The sequence below is a fragment of the Helianthus annuus genome, chromosome 5, assembly GCF_002127325.2.
Source record: "Helianthus annuus cultivar XRQ/B chromosome 5, HanXRQr2.0-SUNRISE, whole genome shotgun sequence".
In the NCBI taxonomy this organism is placed as follows: domain Eukaryota; kingdom Viridiplantae; phylum Streptophyta; class Magnoliopsida; order Asterales; family Asteraceae; genus Helianthus; species Helianthus annuus.
The window spans coordinates 87,801,969-87,825,441 of NC_035437.2; the positions used below are offsets into that span (position 1 = coordinate 87,801,969).

At 36.5% G+C, this 23,473-nt stretch overlaps 1 protein-coding gene across 1 annotated transcript; it reads right to left on the minus strand.

Annotated features, from left to right (window-relative positions):
* Nucleotides 1-3,072: 3,072 nt before the first annotated feature.
* Nucleotides 3,073-9,476, minus strand: LOC110940728 (mitogen-activated protein kinase 9). The gene is made up of 11 exons (XM_022182288.2): nt 9,062-9,476; nt 6,989-7,391; nt 6,778-6,905; nt 6,631-6,690; nt 6,323-6,472; nt 6,092-6,247; nt 5,528-5,665; nt 5,135-5,208; nt 4,513-4,620; nt 4,201-4,411; nt 3,073-3,345 (listed from the first exon to the last, which is right to left on the minus strand). The coding sequence occupies exons 1-11, from the start codon at nt 9,293-9,295 to the stop codon at nt 3,277-3,279; spliced, it is 1,731 nt and encodes a 576-aa protein (XP_022037980.1). The 5' UTR covers nt 9,296-9,476; the 3' UTR covers nt 3,073-3,276.
* Nucleotides 9,477-23,473: the final 13,997 nt, after the last annotated feature.

Consider the following 23,473-nt stretch of genomic DNA (forward strand, 5'->3'; position numbering starts at 1 on the left):
AGACGCACGTTCCGATGTGTTAAGTCACAAAATTTAGAACGAAGTATAAAGCGAAAAATTTGCGGAAAACAAAAACTATAAAGGACCAAAGCTGAAAATAAAAAAAAGTTGTGAGGATAGATTGCAAAAGATAAAAAGTTTTGTGTTAAAAGTAAAAAAACAAATAGTTTTGGGTTAAAAGTAATTTATGAAATACTTTTGGGTGAAAAGTAAAAAACATTAATTTTTTTTAAAAAACCCCCAAAAGCCAAGGTTTTAACAACCATATGCATAACCATTTTTTGTTTAAAAAACCCCAAAGCCAAGATTACCACACATAAGTAAAAAAAAATCAAAGTGGTTAAATTGCAAAAGATTGAAACTTTTGAATTAGAAGTGAAAAATCAAATTAATCAAAGTAGTTAAATCGTATAAGGTAGAAACTTTTGAATTAGAAGTGGAAAATCAAATTAATCAAAAGGGTTAAATTGCCAAAGATTTAAACTTTAAACTTAAATTGTCAAATATTAAAACTTTAGGGTTAAAAGGAAACAAAGACTAAACTTTAAACTTAAATTGTTAAAGATAAAAACTTTAGGGTTACATAGTAAAATTCTAGTTTTTTTTTTTTTTTTTTTTTTTGAAAACCCCCCTAAGCACATGTTACAACACAATAATGCATATTCAAGTTGCTTCTTTATAAGTTAATAATATGATTTCGATTAAAGTATTAAAATAGAGGGAGAAGATAAAATAGAAAGTTTAATTTGGCTAAAAATGATAATAAGTAATAGGATTATGATATGTATCAAAATTTAAAAATAAAGGGAAGGGTATTTTAGTCAATTTTATCTAATCTTTTTTCTTCTTCTCTCTCAGTAACTTCAAAACCCACCATTTTCAATACCCACCATCTTCAACCTTTTCTTCACTTTCTATCTCAATAATCACTACATTATAGTGTGATTTTCGTCACCAATCAACGATTCAAACACCCAACCAACGTGTTCTTCAACTTTTTTTGAAGAAACCCAGTTTAATTTCATACAATATCTCATTTTTTCCGTGATTTTAAAGCGAATCACTCGATTCGTTCGATTCGATCGCTTATAAGTGTTTCTAGCATTCAAATTTCATCAATCGTTGAAGAAATCTGAAGAAATTGGCTCCGATCTATGTAATAAATTTTTGAATTACATTTTTACGATCTGGGTTTTCGAATTGAGTTATTGCGTTTTATAAAGTAATGGAAAAGCACTATTTTTTTGTATTTTCAGTCCATTGCATTTTAGAAACAACACATTTTATTGTGTTTTTAATCAATTGCGTTTTAGGTAAAAACACATTTTTTTTCTGTTTTCTGGCCATTACGTTTTAGAAAAAAGACATTTCTTTGTGTTTTCTGGCCATTGAATTTTAGAAATAAGACATTTCTTTGTGTTCTTAGGCCACTGCGTTTTACAAAAAAAAAAAGACATTTCTTTGTGTTTTCAGCCATTGCGTTTTAGAAACAACACATTTTATTGTGTTTTTAGTTCATTGCGTTTGGTAAAAGACATTTCTTTGTGTTTTTCTACAATTGCGTTTTAGGTAAAACATATTTTATGTGTTTTAGGTCAATTGTGATTCCGGCAACAATGGTGAAATTGGCAGGCTAAAGTGGGAGGTGCTCGAGTGAAATTAGAGATAATGTGGGGATTTGAAAAGTTTAACGGTTTATGGTAGGGATGATAGTGAAATTGGGTGTAAATGAAGGTAAAATACTATAATACCCCCAACAGTCAACATTAAAAGACGAACACGCCCCTCAAAACTAATGTTTGATTGAGGGTAGATAACACCAAGGACACATATTGCGAGAAAATGAACAACATGTCCTCAGGCTGCGATTTTTTGAGTTTAGAAGCTTAACGTGCCTTTTCCAGAAAACCACATGGACGCAAATTGTAATGTCCTCTAACAAGTTTCTCAATTTTCAAGCATTGGGTGGTTTTGTTATAAAAGTGAACCCTTTTCCTCACACGGATTACACATTAGCCTTGCAAACAATTTACACGGCTAACCCGATCTAATTTCCCTTTAAAAACGGTTTTCTTTCTTTCATTTAATAAAATTAGAGAAAAAATCCAACCATTTAAAAATCCTTAACCTCACATCAATCGTTGCTAAAATATGCAAAATGAGCGTATATATATATATGGGTAAAGTTCTTGTACAAATAATCTTAACATACTAAACATACAAATTGAAGGAAAACTCAAAAAGACAAGGTGGCATTTTTGTAATTATCAATAACTATCAAAGTTACTCTACAAATATACCTAAAAAAACCTAACCACTCCCCCCACCCCAAAAAAAAACCTACCCCCCCCCCCCAAAAAAAAAAACCTAAAAAAACCTAACCCCCCCCCCCCAAAAAAAAAACCTAAAAAAAACCTAACCCCCCCCCCCCCAAAAAAAAAAACCTAAAAAAACCTAACCCCCCCCCCCCCCACCCAAGCTAAAATGCTAAAAACTAAACCCCCAAAAAATCTAAAAAAATTAAAAAGAAAACACACAAATTATTTTATTTTATTTTTTTAACATTTTTTTATTAAAAAATCGCTACTTTTAGTAGCAGCCAAAATTTTTTTTTTTTTTTTTTTTTTTTTTTTTGCTAACGAAATGTAGCGATTTTTTAATAAAAAATGTTAAAAAAAAAAAATTTGTGTTTTTTTAGGTATTTTTGGTTGTAACTTTGATAGTTGGTGGTAATTACAAAAATGCCACCTTGTCTTTTTGGGTTTTCCTTCAATTTGTATGTTTAGGGCATGTTTGGATAAGCTTTTTGGAACAACTTAATGACTTATTGGCTTTTTGAAAAGTCATAAGCTCTAAAATGATGTTTGGCAAAGAGGTGTATGTGAGGGGGAAAAGCCAATAAGCCAATAAGTCATAAAATCCTGACTTTTCCAAGAAGCCAATAAGTCAATAAGTTGTTTCAATAAGCTTACCCAAACATGCCCTTAGTATGTTAAGATTATTTGTATTTGATCTTTTGCCTATATATATATCTGTGGTATTACTCATAAACTACCGATTACATTACCTAAAGATACTTTAATACAGAGAATATATGCATATGTAAAATACATGTACAAGTCCAAAAGATGTAAAAAGAAGTGCTTACATAGTACCCCAACCAAATACAATCCCTGAAGGGTGCACTCAGTGTATGAATTAATTAACAAATATCCACACCAACTACCAGTTTCAAAATACATGAAGAAGCTAACTTCAAAACAAACCTATAACTCTTTAGACTTCTAGAGCTGCAACTTTTTGGGCTAACACATCAACCTCTTGTTGCTCAGCTTCACCTTCTTCCTGCACCAAATGAAAGTTCAACTTAACCACCCAAAATGACAATATTTAAAGATACATAGTGTGACCACTAATCACACTAGAAATAGGAACCTTATAACTGGTAAACTTTATCAATAACCAATTCAGGTCTAAACTTACAAGATTTGAAATTGTTTAGTGTGTCGAATGAGATCAGAAAAAAAAAAAAAAAAAATTATTCTAATTTGAGGTTTATGCACTAATAATACACTTTAGTGGAGTTAACCTGCCTCTAGGGGTCTAAACAACCCCAGAGGCTCGGGAGCTACTCGCCTACTCGTTATCGGCTTGGTTGAAAGCTCGAACGAACCGAGCTTTAACAAGCCCGAGCCCTGTAATAGAGCTCGTTTAGTTTTCGAGCCCGAGCTCGAGCCTGAAATACAAAGCCCGTCAAGCAGAGCCCAAACAAAATTTATCTTTTTTTATAAATAATATAATAATAATAATGATGATAACATTGGCGAGCCAAGCTTTGGCTCGTTTAAGCGATATTGAAGCAAGCTCGAGCCGAGCTTTTAGCTTGTTTGAGGTTGTTCTCAAAATAGCTCGAGCCGAGTCAAGCCGAGCTCGAGCTCAAAAAAGTAGGCTCGAACCGAGCCGAGCTCGAGCCTAGTCAGGCTCGGGCTTGGCCTAGCTCGTTTACACCCCTACCCTAGCTGCCTCACACACATTCATAACTAAATGGGTCGGAACGGCCCCCTCTAAAGGTACTCAATCGTGACCAAAAGGTCAACAGCATCTTTGCAAAAATGCAAGGAAAAGTTTGTGTAACGTGATACTTCTCGCGAGCCCGTGGATAAAGATAAATAGTACATAATCATTAGGGATACAAATTACCTTGGGAATTGTTGTTCCTTGGGTACCTATACATTTGGAGGCACTGATACTAGCACTCTTTAACAAGCTACGGGCGCTTGTTGGTGCATCTTCACTTTCTGATTGTCCCCTTGGGCTATCAACTTTTGTAGCAACTGAAGTTGCAGTCTGCTTTTCAGAATCATTTTCTTGAGCGGCAGATGCTTCCGCCTTTGGTGCAGGAACTCTTTCCCTGAAGAGAGAAAACATTAGACACACACACACACACATAGATATATCCAAAACAAAATATATATCAAATTTATTGAGAATAATTGAAGTATAGCAACTTGCCTAGGGAGTGAGACATGCTGCCTTTGCAGCGGTGGGGTGCTACTTTTCCCGCCTCTACCATAATTCTCCTCTAGATGTGCAAATTGTCGCTTAAAGCGATCAACACCACTAGTGAATATAAGAAAATGTGTCATTGGGTGAGAACATTAAACATAAAATGTCGCATATCAGTAAAATCGAAAATCATATCTTTTCCGTAGAGGGGACAATTTTCAACACATCTACTTATAAACAGGTTGATTTGGGTTTGGTATTATGATCTCCAAAAGATCAAATCAGTTGCTTTGAAAGATGCAACTATAGAAGAAATGGGTTGAAAGCGATCTGAGGTATCTAAAACTCATAAATGGCTAAATTGCCTTATTCAAATGATTAGATTATGATAAAAAAAAAAAATTCATAGTTTTTGTAATAATATTTAACACAATAATTATCTATCAAATTCCAAAATGAATTAAAAAAATGTTTCTGAGTCAACTTGGCCTGTTTTTACCTGCACTAAAAGTACCCATATGAGTCAAACCCGTTTCAACCTGTCACCCAACCAACTGGCCCCGCCCATTTTGCCACCTCTGAGGAACTTCAAAAAAAAAAAAAGCAAAAGGCGCAGAATGCTTATCACCTCGGGTACATAAAGCTAGTTTGTTCTCCACCACGTAAATATTCCTGAAGCATCTGAGGATGATACTCTAGAATCTGATATATTAAAGACCAATGTTAACAAGTAGCGCATACAAGCTCAATCACGTCAACAAGTAGTGCATATGAGCCCAATCATGTTAGCAACTTAGCATATGAGCCCACTCATGTTAACAAGTAGTGCATACGATCCCAATCCTTTTGATAACTGTTTCCACAATAGTTGCAGAATATCCTTTTCTGGCAAAGTTTATGATAAAATTTATTTATTTGCCGGTTACATAAATCGTATATTTATTTAGATCGGCAACCATGTGCCCGTTGAAAGTTGCAATTTCCATGCAATTGGGGATATACTGTAAAATGGCATACATACCTCTCGATAGATCAATTCTCTAACATCATCTTTTCCCAATTTTTTCCTTTCAAATTCAAACTCAAGCTTTGATATCGCGTGAGTTGAAGGTTCTTGATCCACATTGGCCAACCCTTGAAAGTAAGGATCTGCTAACGCCTGAAAAAAGTATCGTTAGGAACAAACACCAACTGGAACTCATTCTTGAAAAAAAAATTAATGAATAAAGTCGTTGAATTATTTTGAAGTAGAGGTGGCAAAAAGGGAGAATAATTGGGTTCGTGTCAAAACAGTGATTTCTGGCACGGGTTGGGTTGAGTTGACACGAAACTCTTTTTGCAAAAAAAAAAATAATTAACTTTAATGACTAATTAGAGTAACAAATATAATTTCATTTAAAATCTAATGTTTTGAATACGATAATTTAGGAGGTTTTCTGCATCAAACACACTTTGGTGACTTTCGACCCATTTGAACCATTTCCTTTCAAGTTATATATATATTTAACCCATTATATAAAGAATATAGCCCAAATCGACCCATCATTGATAAATATGAGTTGACATTTCCACCATTAATAGATACCTCTTCAGCTGATGGGCGATCTTTTGGGTCAAATGATAGCAGGCGTTCGAGTAAGCGAAGTGCCAAGGGATCAGCATTAGGAAATTTGTGTGCAAAAGGAACAGGCGGTTTCTTACGCATATTATTAAGATACCTTCTAGCTTTTTCATTGCGAATCTGCATTGACACACCATTCGCATTAGATTACTTATTTAACTTGTAGCCCTTTGGAAGAAGAGGTAGCTAACCCACCCGTGCAATGGATTCAGAGGAAGGAGTGCCAAGCAAATCAGTCATGAGATCCAACTGATGCACCACATTCCTTCCCGGAAATAACGGTCTCCCCAAAATCATTTCCGCAAATATACATCCAATGCTCCAGATATCAATGCCAGGAGTATACTGCAATAATAAATAAATGTCTTAGCACATGTACATTTCTACTTTCTGTATAAACTTCCATGTTTCATCGATAAAGGTGCCAAATTGGGTGACTTAATTAACAGTACTAGTCATAAAAATTTCACAAGGAAAACAAAAGGGTATGATCATGATGATACCTTAGAGAAAAAGGAGCCACAGAGTTCAGGAGCGCGATACCATCGAGTTGCAACATAATCCTGCACCAATCCCAAATCATATAAAACGAGTAGAAGCCATTGGATTCAATTCTACATGATACACAAAATAAAACAGATTTGACGTACCGTCCAGAATATAGCTGACGGGGCATCATTAAATGATGCACGTGCAAGCCCAAAATCACAAATCTTCAACTTACCGTCCGCATTGGCAAGAATGTTTTTTGGTTTTAAATCTCGATGAAACACATTTGCTGCAAAATTTAATAACATAAGTGATAATGATAACTGCACACTAACATATCAAGTCACGAATGGAAAAAAGAAAAAAGAAAACCTGTGTGAATATATTTTAGGCCACGAAGAAGTTGATACAAGAAAAACTGATGATGTTGGGGTGTGAGATCATCATTGGCTTTAATAACTTGGTGAAGATCACATTCCATCAACTCAAAAACAACATAAATATCCTTAAACTCTCTTCTAGAAGGAGGAAGCATAATATGTTTGATCTGTACAATATCAGGATGCTTAAGCAAGCGAAGGAGCTTGATTTCTCTAAGAATCCGAGTGGCATCAGAGACGTGTTCGAAAACATCGTTTATCTTCTTAATTGCTACCTTTTCTCCTGTGTGAGTATCCACCGCAGAACCCACAACACCATAACTTCCTTTGCCTATAACTTCTTGAACTTGGTACCTACTTGCCTCACCGTACTCGGTGAAGAATTCTGCTTCAAGCTGAGTAAAAACATACAAACAACACAATATAGATGTTTCGTCATCTCCAAGATAAAATTGCAAAGAAATGTGATCTTAGTTCAGATAATCATTTTACACAGATACTATATGATCATAAAGTTATGATAACAAAATTTCATATGTTTTCTATGCATTACTTCACTTTAAAGCCAAATCTTGAGCCATAACATGGATGCATCTTGCAAAAAGGGCAGATCACACCAGTAAAAAATATACCTTAGTAAAAACATACAACACAATATAGATTTGGTAGAGTTGCACCTCTCTGAGGACATGGTTCAGGATAGGAGTTCGTGGAGACGTAGGATTAAGGTTAAGGACTTGTAGGTGAGGCTATAGACGTGTCAAAGCTTTGCCTTGGGAAGGGGGGCTAGATTTCTTTTACACTTTAGGTAGGCCAATATATAGGGCTGTAAACGAACCGAACGTTCAGCGAACAGTTCGTTAACTGTTCGGCGAGAAGTTCGTTTATGTTCGTTCGTATAATAAACGAACAAACATGAACAAGAAATTTTGTTCGATTAGTTAAATAAACGAACATGAACAGAGGTCTCGTTCGTTCAATGGTGTTCGTGAACGTTCGGTAAGGTGTTCGTGAACATTCGTTCATTTGTGTTCGTTTATGTTTGTATGTTTGTGTTTTAATTAAAGATTTTTGTAATTTCATATATTTTATCTGTACTTTTTATATTATTAAACTTATATTTATTTTAATACCCTAACAATTAAACTAGAAAACTCTATTTCACCTTGCTTATTCACCATTTCCCTTTCATTTCTCATTATTTACGATCGACCTCTGTTCCATTATAATGGCTTCAAGTTCCAGTGTGCTACTCTCTGGGCCATCCACCTTTATCCTTCGTCGCGTTCGCCAAATTTATTTGTGTTCGTTTGTGTTCATGAACCGTTCGTGAACAAGCTCATTTACTTAATGAACGAGCACGAACATAAAATCTCGTTTGGTAAGTGTTCATGAACCGTTCGTGAACACATTTATTTTCTTAACGAACGAACACGAACAAGGCCTTGTTCGTGTTCGTTCGGTTCGTTTACAACCCTACCAATATACGATGATTTTCTTGTATCTATGCCTATATGTTGCTTGCTGATGATGATCTATCTGACTACTGCTGCGCTATTTACTTAACCATCTTTCGTCTATCTGTCTGTTGGTTGTTTTGGAGCCGGGGTCTCTCAGGAAGCAGTCTCTATATTCTTAGGACCGGGGAAAGGTTTGCCTACATCCCAGCTCAGCTCCCAGACCCTACCAATAGTTTTGCTATTTGTGAGATTTACTAGGTATGGTTGTTGTTGTTGTTGTACTCATTTTATGTGTGTTTAGTGACATGGATTCCTCAAAGAGTAACATATAAATAATAAAAAAATAAAAAATAAAACATCCTGGATCAGGTTTAAAGACTGCATAAATAAAGGTTAAAAGAAAGTTGTGATTGCAAGTATTATCATCAACAGTAGGATTTAACTTGTGACAGGTGGGTGGGTCCCTACATCTTCACCAACAGATTATGGGGCCGGTCGAATTAATACAGATTGAGATCCACAAGTAACCAATCAGATTGAACAACTCTCCCAGGTCAACAACATGTCATAAAAAGAGAGAAAAGTCAAAAGGGTGAAATGAATACCTTCCTGTTGGGATCAAGGGGTAGGGAAGCTGAGGGTAAAGCGATGCGTTGGGGAACTTTAATAAGCTTAAGTGCAGAGGGATCGAAGTCTTCAACAATGGTGAGTTGCGAAGCATCTGACGATGATGGTAGGGCTTTGGATTCGGAATCATCGGTAGTAGTTGCAGCTGACGATCGGCGGTTCTGATGGTGGAACCAGCGAAGAACGCCGTCAACGAATGTTCCGCTGCCCATAAGTGTTAGGTTTGAGATCGAGCACCCTACCCTGCTGCTGATTTATAGGAGGAGGAGGAGGATGATATAGATACAGCTAGGTGTATTACATTACATGAGGGTGGGAGGAAAATGGGAAAACAGAGGTGTAGCCGCGTTACGTCAAAGACGGATAGCCAGATCCATGGACTTGCGGCTGGGTCCCACATTGTTCCTGCTTTTTTTATAATATATATGTATATATCATTGGTTGTCTCTCGTGCATTTTCTTTCATCATTCAAATTTATTAGTTCATTTATTTATATTTATTCCAAGATATATAGTAAATGCATATATTATGACATTACTAGTGCACAACTCCACCTTAAAGGGTAATTTTTTAATGGTCAACCCAAGGTACAAATCAATATAAGGTCACTCGGTGTGGGGCTTAGCTTGGCCCGTCCTGACCCGTCGCTGAGCCTCAACACCATTTCCACCATTGCTGCGTCGTCGTAATCGTCGCAGACGATGAGGACGGTCAGTACAAGACAAAAAAGTAGTTGTTTGATGCTACTAGCCGTTGTAAAAAAAATATAATTTTTCAATCCCATTTTATAAATATACACCCTTTATTCTCCCACTTTTAATCCAAAATCTTTCCAATCTCCCTATTTTTTATACACCATCATATTTTTATAAAAATATAGGCATGTCTTCTTCTTGTTCATCGTAGTGTTCTTCATCTTAGGTGGAGCATCAGTGTAGATACCGGTTGGCACACGGACTGTAGGTGGAGCATCAGTGTTCGGTTTCTCGTAACCGATTAACCATGAATATCTATCAAACTTAGGGTCAATAGGCTTGGTTATGCGAAGTTCATCAAACATTTCTTTCATCTGCCTCATCTGATCCCTGACTATAACTAGATGATCAAAATCTCTTATCAAATTACTAACAAGATACTCTCTGGTATGCATTATCACATACGCAACCTCCTTGGCCTTTTTATGCCCATCATTATCATCAACTTTTAAATCAAATGTGTTATGTAGATCATTCGGTACCACGCCTTGTATGTAAATTGGTGGAGTTGAATGATTTTTGCTTGTACCTGCCATGGTCAAATGTTTTTTTATAAGATTTTTGGTAGTACAACCAATGAAAATAATCACGCTTGTTGTGATTTGAAAAAAAGTAATTTGTGGGATTTTTTTATTTGAAATATGAATGTAGGGGTTGTTGATGATGATGATGATTTTGAACCCCCCCATTCAGCCGATAATAACAAACAAACCTCGAAAGTTAAAGTTATATAAAAAGCCAAAGAAAGTAAATGTTGAAGATGATGATTTTGAAGCACCAATTAAAGATTTGAAAACCAAAAGGGCCGAAAACACAAAAAAGAGGGCAAATACTTTAACTGATGAAGATGATGATGACTTTGAGGAGTCCATAAAGAAGATCAAACTGTCGAAACAAGACAGGCAGATGGATCCTACAAAGAGTAAACAGGCGATTAACGAAGCAGAACCAAGACCGTACTATGCATATCATCATGAGGCATTAAGCCTTAGGTGTAGTCCTTCAGCTTTCTTGGATACAATAAGACAGTTTACAGAAGCACAGATAGCAGATGTCAAAAGCATTGGATTTGGTCATGTTCTTGATATAAAGGTTAATCATATAAGCACACATCTAGGTTTTTGGCTCCTACGAAACTATGACGAGCAATACAGCACACTAAACATCGGAAGTCATAATATACGAATCACAAGAGATTCAGTATATGATGTGTTTGGTATTCTAAAAGGACCAAATCCAATACGTGAAAAAAAATAAGCCTCGGAAAGGTGCGATAGTTGAAAAAAATACTGCTACTGAAGGGGTCGAGACAACTATTGATGAGTTCAAAAACCAGTGGCCCGACAACAACAGAATTACTCATTCATTGGTTGCAAAAGTTATGAGAAAACAAACAAATGGCGGCAGATTATTCAACTTAAATTTTTTAGCCTACTGGAACACGTTGTTTGTAGAGATTACAAAGTCAACAACAGTTAAACAGAGTTTTCTGCTTACCATTGACAAAGAGGAAGACATTTCGAAGTTGGATTGGTGCTCGTTTGTTTTAGAATCACTTAAACGAACTAGGCAAGGTTGGAAAAAACTGGACTCACAATACAATGGGCCAGTTGCATTTCTGACGGTATGTTTTGTGAACATCTTTAATGTTAGCTAAAACATCATTGTTAGTAGTAATTTGATTTTTTTACACATTTATATGCAGCTTCTATACACCCATGATTACAACAAAAGGCACCAAATTTTCAATGAAGTTGCCGAACTGCCTATCATAAAGTATATAACATCTGGTATGATCGACGACATGGAGGAGTATATATACAACAATGGGCCACTGTCAGATGTTGAAGATTATGATGAATTTGACAAAGATGAAGAAATGCATGGCAATCGCCAGGATCAACAGCATGCAACAGCCTCGGACAACATCATTACCGATGATCATCAAAATGAACAGGCTCCGACAACACCATTAGAAAACATAAATCAGCATGATCAACAGACTTCGACATTATTGACAGACATGTTCAATGACAACATCCCATTACACGAGGCTGCTGCAGTACAAGAAAACCTCATCGCATTAGAAACGATAGACCAGCCTATGACAGATACAGATGACTTCACAATACCACCTGTGGATACCACAAAGGTCTACAGAAAAAGAAACGAGGCTGATAAAGATTCAATCGACGAATGTTACATACCATCAACTACAGATTGATTTGAGGGCTGGAATCCTAGTGATGATATTTCAGAGTTGAACCTAGTTATGGGCATCGGGTCACAAACGCAAAAAAATAATTGACTACCGCAACACTCCGCTTCAACTAACCGGGGTAATCTATGATGATGGTACATGGGAAGCCTCAAACAAAAATAAGAAGGTACACACTTTTGAATTCAAAAAATAATAACGCATGTCATATAATAGTACAAGTAATTTAACATAATAACGAATGTTTTTTGTAGTAACAAGTGTTACAAAAATAACACATGTTTAATGTATAATAACACACATTTAAAGACTCCATATTTTAGTAGAATACTTGTCTATGTTATTAAAAAAATAACGCATGTATAATGATAAAAATCACGCTAGTTTAAGAATTAATAACACATGTTAGAAATGCACTTTCCTTGTGTATAAAAATCACGCTAGTTTAGAAGATAATAACGCATGATAGTAATGAAATTCCAATCCTGCAGATGTTGTTAAAAACATGGACAAGAACATAAATAAATACATTTCTCTGGTTACAGAAATGAACAATATCGTTACGGACGCAAAGGAAAAGTGTTACTGGGATCCAGATATAATGAGAATGTGTAAAAGATGGGATGATGCAGTTAAGAATACCGTCTCAACGACGAATGATCAAGTAAGCTCTGGAGGTGATGAAGCTTTTCTAAACAAAGTTGGAGAGGGTGGCATTAATATTCAAGAGTTAGGAGGGGATGAAGATGCAATCGTACAAGAAGAAAACACAGGAAAAACAAAAGGTAGAGAAGAATTTGTGTTATTTCTTAAGATTAACGGTAATTTAAGTTAAATGATGAGAAAAAGTTTGTGATTTTATAGGTTGTGATGATGTTGATAATATGATATATGACGATGGGGGTATTTTAGACTCATGCCTGGCTGCATTACAAACCATAGAATCAGGTGTATACAAGCAGGCGAGAGAAGGTAACAAATCCGATCATTACTATAAGATTAACCATATTCTTACTTGTGTATACAAAAAAATAACCTACTCGAACATACAAACAGTGACACAAGCAGCAACAGATGTGGTACACCAAATGGACCAGGATGTAAATTTAGCAGAGTCCAGTCAGCAAAAATCACAAAGTCAGAATACAGTAACCGAGTCGATGTTGAATGAACTAGAAAAGATAAACCCTGACGTCTATGGTAAAGAAATGCCTCCCACCACATCCACTGAAGAAACAGATGAAGTGACGGATGCAGAAATGCAGTCGGTGGAGACGCTTTTAAGATTGGCTCCCATCCTACAAACATCAACTGACAGTAAGCAAAAAACTCCTGTGTCTGCTAACGAAAAGAAATTAGATGAAGAGAGAGAGAGAGAGAGAGAACTAGTGAGAACGCGTATCAAAATGTGGAGGGATAAGAACGAAAAACGAATGGCAGAATCAGGTGACGCATACCGATCACCTTACTACAACAGGATAACCAGCTTATATGAGCCACTCCTAGAACGTGACCAAACGATCATCTGTTACCTCTTAGCTCCGATCGGAAATATTAGGTAAGATCAAGGTTTTATTTCTTTTAAACCGCTTATAATATTGATCTATTTATGTTCACCATTTGTTGAAAATGGTCCTTTTTGGTTTTAAACAACAGCTCATTGATGTACAAGTCTAAAAGTGGAGTTGAAACAATAAAAATCATTTTTGAAAGCTTTCACCCATCGCAATTCGTAGCTTCAAATGGAGTGGACGAGTTTGTAGATGTGTTGAACTTTGAAGAGAAAAAAAGGGACAAAAAATCATCACCATACAGATTGTTCTTGCCAAGTACAATGATTGTAAGTTTTTCCCTATTAATCACGCATGTAATGTATGTATATGTTGGATTTATATGTACGGGTTCGATAAGTCAACGCTGCTGACCGAGCTATGACCCGTAAGAGTTACACCTTAGGCAACGAACATTAAATCCACTTAACTTGGTTAACTGGTGACCACGAACAATTAACGGGACGAAATATATAATTATCTAGAATAATTATATATTCATGAGAAACGGGATTTATTATTTATACACGTTATAAATAATATAACGTTTAATTACTTATTTAATTAAACTTTGTTCTTCGGGCTTTGTATCGCATTTGGGCTTGTACTAGACGTGTTGGGCTTTAGTGGCCTAAGAGATGATTAGAGAAGATTGCTAGGGTTAGTATTATTAACCTAATATATATATGATATAAACTCTAATCATCAAACACATATGTAGAAGCTTCTTCCGTAAGCTAAAACAAAAGGCAATTCCTTTTGTGATGCAAATATATAGAAAACAACAACAGTAGCCGAAAAACAAACAAAAGGGTTTTTTGTTTCCATCTTGCGATTGAACTCAAAAAGAAAGAAAAGGGTTTTCTTTGTTTTGTGGTTCGGTAAAGCAAGTGCCGCCACCATCATCTCCGGTGCCGCCACGAGACGCCTCGCTCTTCATTCGTGTTCGTGTACTAGCATTCGTTCGTTGTACCTCGGTGTCTCACACGGTTAATCTTTAACCACTAAGGTATATTAAATCTCATCAGTAGATTAATAATATTGCTAATCGTATTTGCATGTTTGTAACCATGATCCTATTCGGTTCACTTTTTGGTGTTGATTATTTATATTTATTCCGCTGGGTTTTTATTAATTATATATTTAGTTAATAAAATATATCAAATTTGTTTTGATAAAAAGGTAAAGTTGACACCACTGAACCCAACAGTGGTATCAAAGCCACGCTTACAACATGCAAATCGGAAATGGTCCTTTTAACCGGTTATAGATCTCAAACTTTAACTTGTTTAAAGTTTCAGATCTAAATATTTCTTGGGCAAAAAGTTATTTGGTCAAAAGTTTTATTTATTTTTATTTGACCAAAAGATTGCTCTCTTTAATATGATTGTGTTGAATGTGTAAATCTAGCCGACCTTGTACTTGTATTTTTGTTATTGTTTTGTTTTATGGTTTTGGCCCACTTTGTGGCTCAAAGTTGTAATAGATTAGGGTTTCAATTCTTGTTATATTTTTATATTATAATATAAAGTTGAAGACCCGAAGACAAAACTGAAGACATTACAGGAATCAAGGAGGTGCTAAAGACAACTAGATGCTCTAGGTCCATCCTTGTGGTTGTTTGTTACCCCGTGACCCAGTTTGGTCTTGCTATTTGGCTCTAGCAAGATCAAACAAAATGGCCTAAAGATTTACATATTTATTTTTGCTATTATGGTTGCTTTTATCATATAAATTGTTATATTACAACCAACCTAATGCCAAACTTTTAAAAGGTGTTTTATATGTTCACAATCAATTATAACAAGTTCTAAATTGATTTTACAACTTGTAAATATTTGTTACAAAACAAATAGTTTATTTTAAAAATAATTAATAACCATTAGAGTTTTTGAAATTTAACAAATTTTAACTTTCTAAAACTCATAACTTAATAGTTTTAAAACTCCTAACTTTTATATGGTTATACAAGTCGCAACAAACTTAGTTTTAATAGGTTATTTAAAATTAAGTGTCCTGAGAGATGAAGGGTTCATCAAGATGTCACGACTAAATATATACTAAAATTGGCTCTTACGACCCTATTTGGTAAATATTAAATTAACCCATAATTAAAATCAATAGTCTATGCCATCCTATCACAAGCTACACTTGGAACGTAAAAGCGAACCATCAGTGTTCGGAGCCACAGCACCACACTTGATGTCTAGCATATCCTTCCAAGGTGCAAGGGTTTCTTTGATACATCCGGCCCTTCCACAAGTACCTCTTTTAGGATGACTATTACTTTTTCTTTTCTCACCACATGCTCCAGCTGTCTCGAAAGTAGAAAGTCGGCATAGATGAAGCTAAACGTATCAATGCATAGACAAGAGTTGTCTTAGCGGCCTCATACTCGAGAGTTGTGCAATTCTCACAATTGGCACTCGTTGTCAGTCTGCCTAGTCACTTACTAAAGTGCATGCCACAGCTGCCTTTACTACTGACATAGCCAGATTCTCATTCCTTGTTCTAATTACTGTAATGGGTCATTAATTAAATAAGGAAATATACATCGAAAATACTAATTAAAATCTCTTTGCTTATGTAACAGATGTCTAATGAAAACAACTCCTTCGTTCTCAAGTCTATACTTGAAAAGGAAAAACTTAATAACACCAACTTTCTCGAATGGCACCGCAATCTGAGAATAGTTCTCAAGATGGCTAAAAAGCTATACATCTTAGATGGCCCAGTCCCTACCAAGCCTGAAAGTAACACTACTGCTGCTCGTAAGGCACTGAAAAAGCATAACGAGGATGCCATTGAGGTAGCCTGCCTTATGCAAGCCACCATGTCTCCTGAACTTCAGAAGAACATGGAAGATAAAGATGCTTATGACATGATCCAGCAACTGAAAGGCATGTTTCTGAAACAAGCCCGACAGGAGCGATATGACACCATGAAGCAGCTCATAAGCTGTAAAATGCAAGAAGGATCGTGTGTCAGTACTCATGTGCTTAAGATGAAAAGGTACATTGATCAGATGAACAAACTTGGTTATCCCCTGCAAGATGAAATGGCAGCGGACTTCATCTTGAACTCTCTCCCTAGCTCATATGACCAGTTTATTATGAATTATAATATGAATGCTTGGGTGAAGACTATGCCTGAGCTACATGGTATGCTCAAAACGGCCGAGATGAACATTCCACATAAAACCAACCAAGTTCTGATGGTCAAGTCTGGTGGTGTTAAGAAGCCCAACAACAAGAAAAGGGCTCATAATAGCAAAGGCAAGAAAATGGTTGTTGTTGCTGCCAAACCTGCCACCAACAACAAGCAGGTTGCTAAACCACCCCCTCCCCAGGAGCGTCGGTGCTTTGAATGCAACCAAATGGGGCACTGGAAAAGGAACTGCCCGCAGTATCTAGCCAATCTGAAGGCGAACAAAGCCAATAACGTTGGCACTTCTTCAGGTATTCTCATTTATGTTATTGAGCTTTTTACTGTCTCTAGCAACACATGGGTATTTGATACCGGGTGTGGTTACCACATCACTAATGTTTTGCAGGAGCCTGAAAAGTGGAGGAAGCTGAAACAAGGCGACATGGAACTCATTGTTGGTGATGGGAAAAGAGTGCCTGTTCTTGCAACTGGCACATTTCATTTTTCATGTCCTTCTGGCCTTGTAATTAATTTAAACAATTGTTTGTTTGCACCTGGTATAACCAGAAACATTATTTCAGTTTCCCTTTTGTTTGAACAAGGTTTCAAGTACGTTTTTAATGGTATTTCTATTTCTGCCTAATTGAATGATGTCTTTTATTTTGAGGCTAAACCTCGAAATGGTATCTATGAGATTGATGTTCAAACATGCAATAACATATATCATCTTTCTAAGCGTAACCAAGCTGGTATTAATGAAACCTTTCTATGGCATTGTAGACTTGGCCACATAAGTAAGGCACGCATAAAATGGCTCCAATCCGAGGGGATTCTTGAATCCACTGGACAGGACTCCTTTAATGATTGCGAATCTTGCTTAGCTGGCAAACTCACAAAGCGTTCCTTCACTGGTGTTGGTGAACGGGCCAATGGCCTGCTAGGACTCATTCACACTGATGTATGTGGCCCTTTCAGAACCATGATAAGAAACCATGAAAGATACTTCGTTACTTTCATCGACGATTATGGTCGATATGCTTATGTCTATCTTATGAAGCATAAGCATGAAACTTTTGAAAAGTTCAAAGAGTTTCAAAACGAAGTAGAAAACCAACTTACTAGAAAGATAAAAATACTTCGATCAGATCGAGGTAGCGAATACCTCAGCTTAGAGTTCCTCAATCATCTCAAAGAGTGTGGAATAATTTTAGAACCCACTCCACCTGGCACACCCCAACTTAATGGCGTGAGCGAGAGGAGAAATCGAACCCTACTTAATATTGTTCGATCGATGATGTGTAGAACTAACTTGCCTTACTCCTTTTGGGGTCATGCTCTTATGACTGCTGCTCGCATTGTCAATCTGGCTCCGACTAAAAAGGTAAACAAAACCCCATATGAGATATGGCATGGGCGTAAACCCGATTTGGAATACCTAAAAGTATGGGGATGTGATTCATACATCACAAGTGACGCTGATGATAAGCTCGATCCTCGAGGCGAAAAGGTTGTTTTCGTCAGATACTACAAAAGAAGCGGATATTATTTCTACCATCCTGATGCAAATGTTATTTCCATCAAAAGGAAGGGGCACTTTCTCGAGGAAGAACTTCTTAATCGAGGAACTGGAAATAATGTGGTTGATCTTGAAGAAATTCGAGAACCAACAACAACCGCTGATGAAGTCGGAACGTCTGAACAACAAGAAATTGTTGCTGATGAATCAGACATGAACACAGGCGTTCGCAGAAGTAGCATGACTCGTAAAGAACCTGACAGATACCTTTGGCATCTCAAAGGTGCTGAAGTCTTGGTAGTAGATGAGTCTAATGACGAACCTACTAACTACAAATCTGCTATCTCAGATCCTGAATCTGCGAAATGGCTGGAAGCCATGAACGCTGAGATACAATCTATGCGTGATAATCAAGTCTGGGACTTGGTTGAGCTACCCCCCGAATCTCGAGCAGTAGGGAGCAAATGGGTTTTCAAGAGAGAAACCGATATGCATGGAAATGTACACACCTTTTGTAACACCTTGAAAATTCATGTCCAATAATGTATAAACACGTGTCATAAGCTCTGAACGTGAGAAAGAATACTTTAGAGGGACTAAAGTTGACAAACGGGGAAACTATGTGAATATAAGGGTCCAAAGTGTCAACAATGGATAAATATATTCCAAAATAGCCCCACATAATGTTTATACCTTCAAACGAATAAATCATGGATCATACGAAGCTAAATATGAAAGAAAGTGAGGAATTACAAACCACAGGGGCTAAAAGTGTCAACATGTGCAAGGTATACCTCTGATTGACCTTTTGGCAGACCCGAAGCTTTGTAATGATAAAATATACTCACTAGAATATGTGACTAAAATTTCATAAAGTTTCATTGTCATATGAGAAAGTTATGATCAAATTCGTGTACGAGGGGTTAAAAGCGTCAACGTTGAATTCTAAGGCCTTATGAGTGGTTACAAGGTTAGTCAAGGACTTAACCAAGTTAGTAAAAGTTCCAAGGCCCTTAAAAATCAAGTTAGATGGCTAGAAATGCAATTTAAGGGCTTAAAACCACGTTACAAAGGACCAGGGACCAAAAGTGCAAATTGTAAAACTTGTTTAGCAGGTTCTGCAGGTCCAGGCGGCCCGCGTAAAGGTCCCCTATGACCTTACGCGGCCCGTGTCAGAGTGCCAGCGACAGAAATTCATGCACAGCTGCCAGTCAGACCTGTTAACCGACTTAAAACGCTTGTTTTACATATCAGGGGATGCCCCAATGGTATTTCATGCATAGGGGGCACCTGTAATGATCTTATATCACCTGTAGACCATGTTGGCAACATCTTGTGAGATCAAAGATTGTATATAAGGAGCATAAGGTTGTGACCAAAGATTGTTCATTCATTGCAAAGTTCACAAGTTCACTCCTGGAGCCTTCTGGACAGCAAGCAACATTCCTAGTGATCCCTAAGCCTAATTAGGACTCTTGTAAGTGTCCTTAACCCTTCTAAATTCGTTTTAGCTTAGTTAATTAGCTAAAAGTCAAACCGTCATAATTAAAGTTTGACTTCGGGATTAGTCAATAATTACTCACTAATATCCCGAATTAAAAATACCTATAAGTAGGTAATTATGTGGGTAACAAACCCTTAAAAGGGTATTTCCAGAATCCCACTCTAACTATGTTAATTGTCGAGTCAAAGTTCATTATAAAAAGTCAACAGAAAGGTTATTTGCGAATTAATGCATAATTAGCAATGTAGGATACATGCAACCTGTTTGATCATTAAAATAACTTGTTAATTAATGTAAGAACATGTCTCAACATGTTCAACTCAACAATTTTCAGTTTAGGCTCGGTTTGGAACCGAAAGTCGCAAAGTTTGACTTCTGCTTTGACTTTCAGTTCTGACCCGTTTAAGCCAAGATTAGGATTGCCTTAGAGCTTCTTTTGGACCTATTTACATGTTAGTATAACCCTCTGTGATTATACAACTTGGTTCATTAGATATCATATTCACTTGCATGTTTCCGTTAATCGCCTATATGTTGACCATTATGCCCGAATGACCTTAAAATGGGATTTTTGGAAATGTAAAAGGGTAGACACCTTAGCTACTGATTTATAAACTTGCTCCTAAAATTTGAGATCAGTTTGAGGTGCAGATTAAGAGTTATGCTCATTAGCGTAAATTAAAGCTTCTTTAGTAATTAAATGGCGTAATTTGCATATAGCCTATCAAAACCCAAATTTTTATACAAAACTTTTTACCCATTGTTATAAAATAATATTTTGGGATTTTTGGAGATTTTTATTTAATTTTAGGCTGAGCATAACTTAGTGTTCTAAGATTAATTCGGTTAATACCGATTTTGCCCTTTTTAGCCATAAAATGAGTTTTACAAATCCTTTTGACCCCAAACCTTTTGCTACTGATTCAATATGTTAAATAAGTTATTTTGAGCCTTCTGGAATATTAAAAATATCAGCTTTTATATAAGAACCCGGAAATGGCTCCAAATCGCCTTTTTAAGCATTTTTAGCACCTAAGTATGCACTAGAACCTTGTTAAGCATAAGGGATTGAACTTACTGATATAATCAGTGAATTTTTATATTTTAAACAGTAGGGAATAAATTAAAAATCAGATTTCCAGTTTTGACCTTTTAGGCCTACGTGAAATTACCAAAATGCCCCTACGGGGCATAGAATGGTTATAAGTTATAAATTTTACATATAATTGATATCCTACTGATATAACATGATAAAATGATTATACTTACTGATTTATTCATACTTGTAACTCAGAATAATAATTAAACTCTTTTACACCCTATAAAATGACCAAAATGCCCTTATGAGGCATAGTTTTGGTTTAAAACCATTTGGGGGCATAATGGAAGGTATCATTCTGATATCACAACATATTTTAGGCATATTAACTTCAGAAACATGTATATGACTCTTATGGTTACTCGTTACGCACTTTACGCGTTCGGATCGGCTTATGTAACTAGTTTACCCATTTTAGCCGAAACGGGTCAAACCATATCATTATGATCTCAAAATCCAGAATGTGATTAAGTTACCCATATTAAACAAGTATGCATGCTTGTCGGGTCAAAACCACATTCTAAAACGGTCTTCGCCTTATCATGCGTTTAAACCGTAACTTTCATTTTAAAACTAACCGGTCTAAGCTTAGGCTAATTAAAAGACCCGTTAGGATTCTAATAGGTCATTAAAAACCTTCATTCCAGATATAGGAGCCCAGTAAAAGCTACGTGCACTTGCTTTATTTGATTTATACTTTGCTCAGGTAAATATGTTTAACTTATTTTCCCTATACGGGCTTGGGGTACGGTATATAAGATACCGCTTGGTCGGGAAATTGACCTTAACCTATTGGTGGTTAAGTGCTGTCAAATTAACCCGTTTAAAAATGTTGTTTTGTTTGTTTAACGCCTTTGGGGGTTTAATGACCATGTCCCAGATATCCTTGGCATCATTCAAAGAATGGCCACGACCTTAGCACACTGGTGTAGGCGTACACCCGTTATGTGTGCAAATCAATAAAGTATAATCGTCGGTCGAGAGAAGTCTTGCGGCGGAATTATATTAAGTGGTGTGTCTATTAATCTTTAACCCGGCATGACCCGGGCAACTGAACGCATAATAAACATGTAATTCTTTTACAAGATTATTAAGCAAATAATTATCCCAAGTTATAAAAAGTTTTGTGTCGCGGGCATTTAAATCAATTTTAAACATTTTCAAAATGAGTCAGTTAAATTGTATTTACCAGTGTAAACTGACGTATTTTCCAAAAAGGCTAAGTGCAGGTACTATGCGTAATAGGCTGGCCACTCCTTAGCATCCATAGAAGTCTCGCAAACTTAGGATGCATGAAGTCTATTGAATACAAGTTTCCTCTTTGTTTGATTCACATGTGGATCTATTTCGACTATTTTGTGATATTTGGATATTACAATATTATTAAGTTGAAATAAATCTTTTCTTTTGCTTCCGCTGTGCATTTATATTTTGTATGTTTGACTATGACGATATCAACTACGTCACGGAACCCCCACCGGGCCCACCGGTGACACGTGGAAATTAGGGGTGTGACACCTTTAAAGCACGGCTAGTTGCGAAGGGTTTCACTCAAACTCAAGGTATTGACTATGATGAAACCTTCTCGCCCGTTGCTATGATCAAATCGATTAGGATATTGCTTGCCATAGCCGCGTACTATGACTACGAAATATGGCAAATGAATGTCAAAACCGCATTTCTTAATGGGCATCTCTCTGAAGATGTCTATATGGTTCAGTCAAACGGTTTTGTTGATCTAAAATATCCTAATAGGGTGTGCAAGCTGAATAAGTCCATTTATGGACTCAAGCAGGCGTCTCGTAGCTGGAATCTTCGTTTTGACCAAAAGATCAAAGAGTTTGGTTTTGTTAAAAATGAAGATGAGCCTTGTGTTTACAGAAAGGCTAGTGGGAGAACTATATCATTCCTCATCATGTATGTGGATGATATACTGATTATTGGAAACAGCGTCCCTATGCTTAATGAAGTTAAACACTATTTGGGAACTTGTTTCGCAATGAAAGATCTTGGAGAAGCAACTTATATTCTAGGACTCAAGATCTATAGGGATAGATCTAAGCGACTTCTAGGGCTAAGTCAAAGTACATACATAGACAAAATGATGACACGCTTTAAGATGGAAAACTCCAAGAAAGGAGGTGTTCCTATGACTAAAGGGACTGTGTTGAACAAATCGCAATCTCCTTCAACGGACATTGAAATTAAGCGAATGGAAGCAGTTCCATATGCTTCAGCGATTGGTTCTATCATGTATGCTATGTTATGTACTAGACCTGACGTCTCGCATGCTTTAAGCATTAGTCGTTATCAGCAAAATCCTGGCATTGCCCATTGGACTGCTGTTAAGAACATTCTGAAGTATCTGAGAAGAACTAAAGATATGGTCTTAGTATTTGGAGGAGTAGAAGAAGAGCTCACTGTAAGATGTTACACTGATGCCAGTTTCCAAACTGACCGAGATGACTTTCGCTCTCAATCAGGTTTTGTATTCACTCTAAATAGGGGAGCTATCTCATGGAAGAGCTCCAAGCAGAGTGTGGTGGCGGATTCAACCACCGAATCTGAATATATAGCCGCATCAGATGCTGCAAAGGAGG

Bases quoted from the DNA above. Each gene is read 5' to 3' on its own strand.
- LOC110940728 (XM_022182288.2), bottom strand. From the start codon at position 9,295: ATGGGCAGCGGAACATTCGTTGACGGCGTTCTTCGCTGGTTCCACCAT. The intron at 6,473-6,630 runs GTATCATCATGA...TTATTATTGCAG, and splicing joins GTGGCTCCTTTTTCTCTAAG to TATACTCCTGGCATTGATAT. The intron at 4,412-4,512 runs GCAAGTTGCTAT...TTCTCTCTTCAG, and splicing joins CAGCATGTCTCACTCCCTAG to GGAAAGAGTTCCTGCACCAA.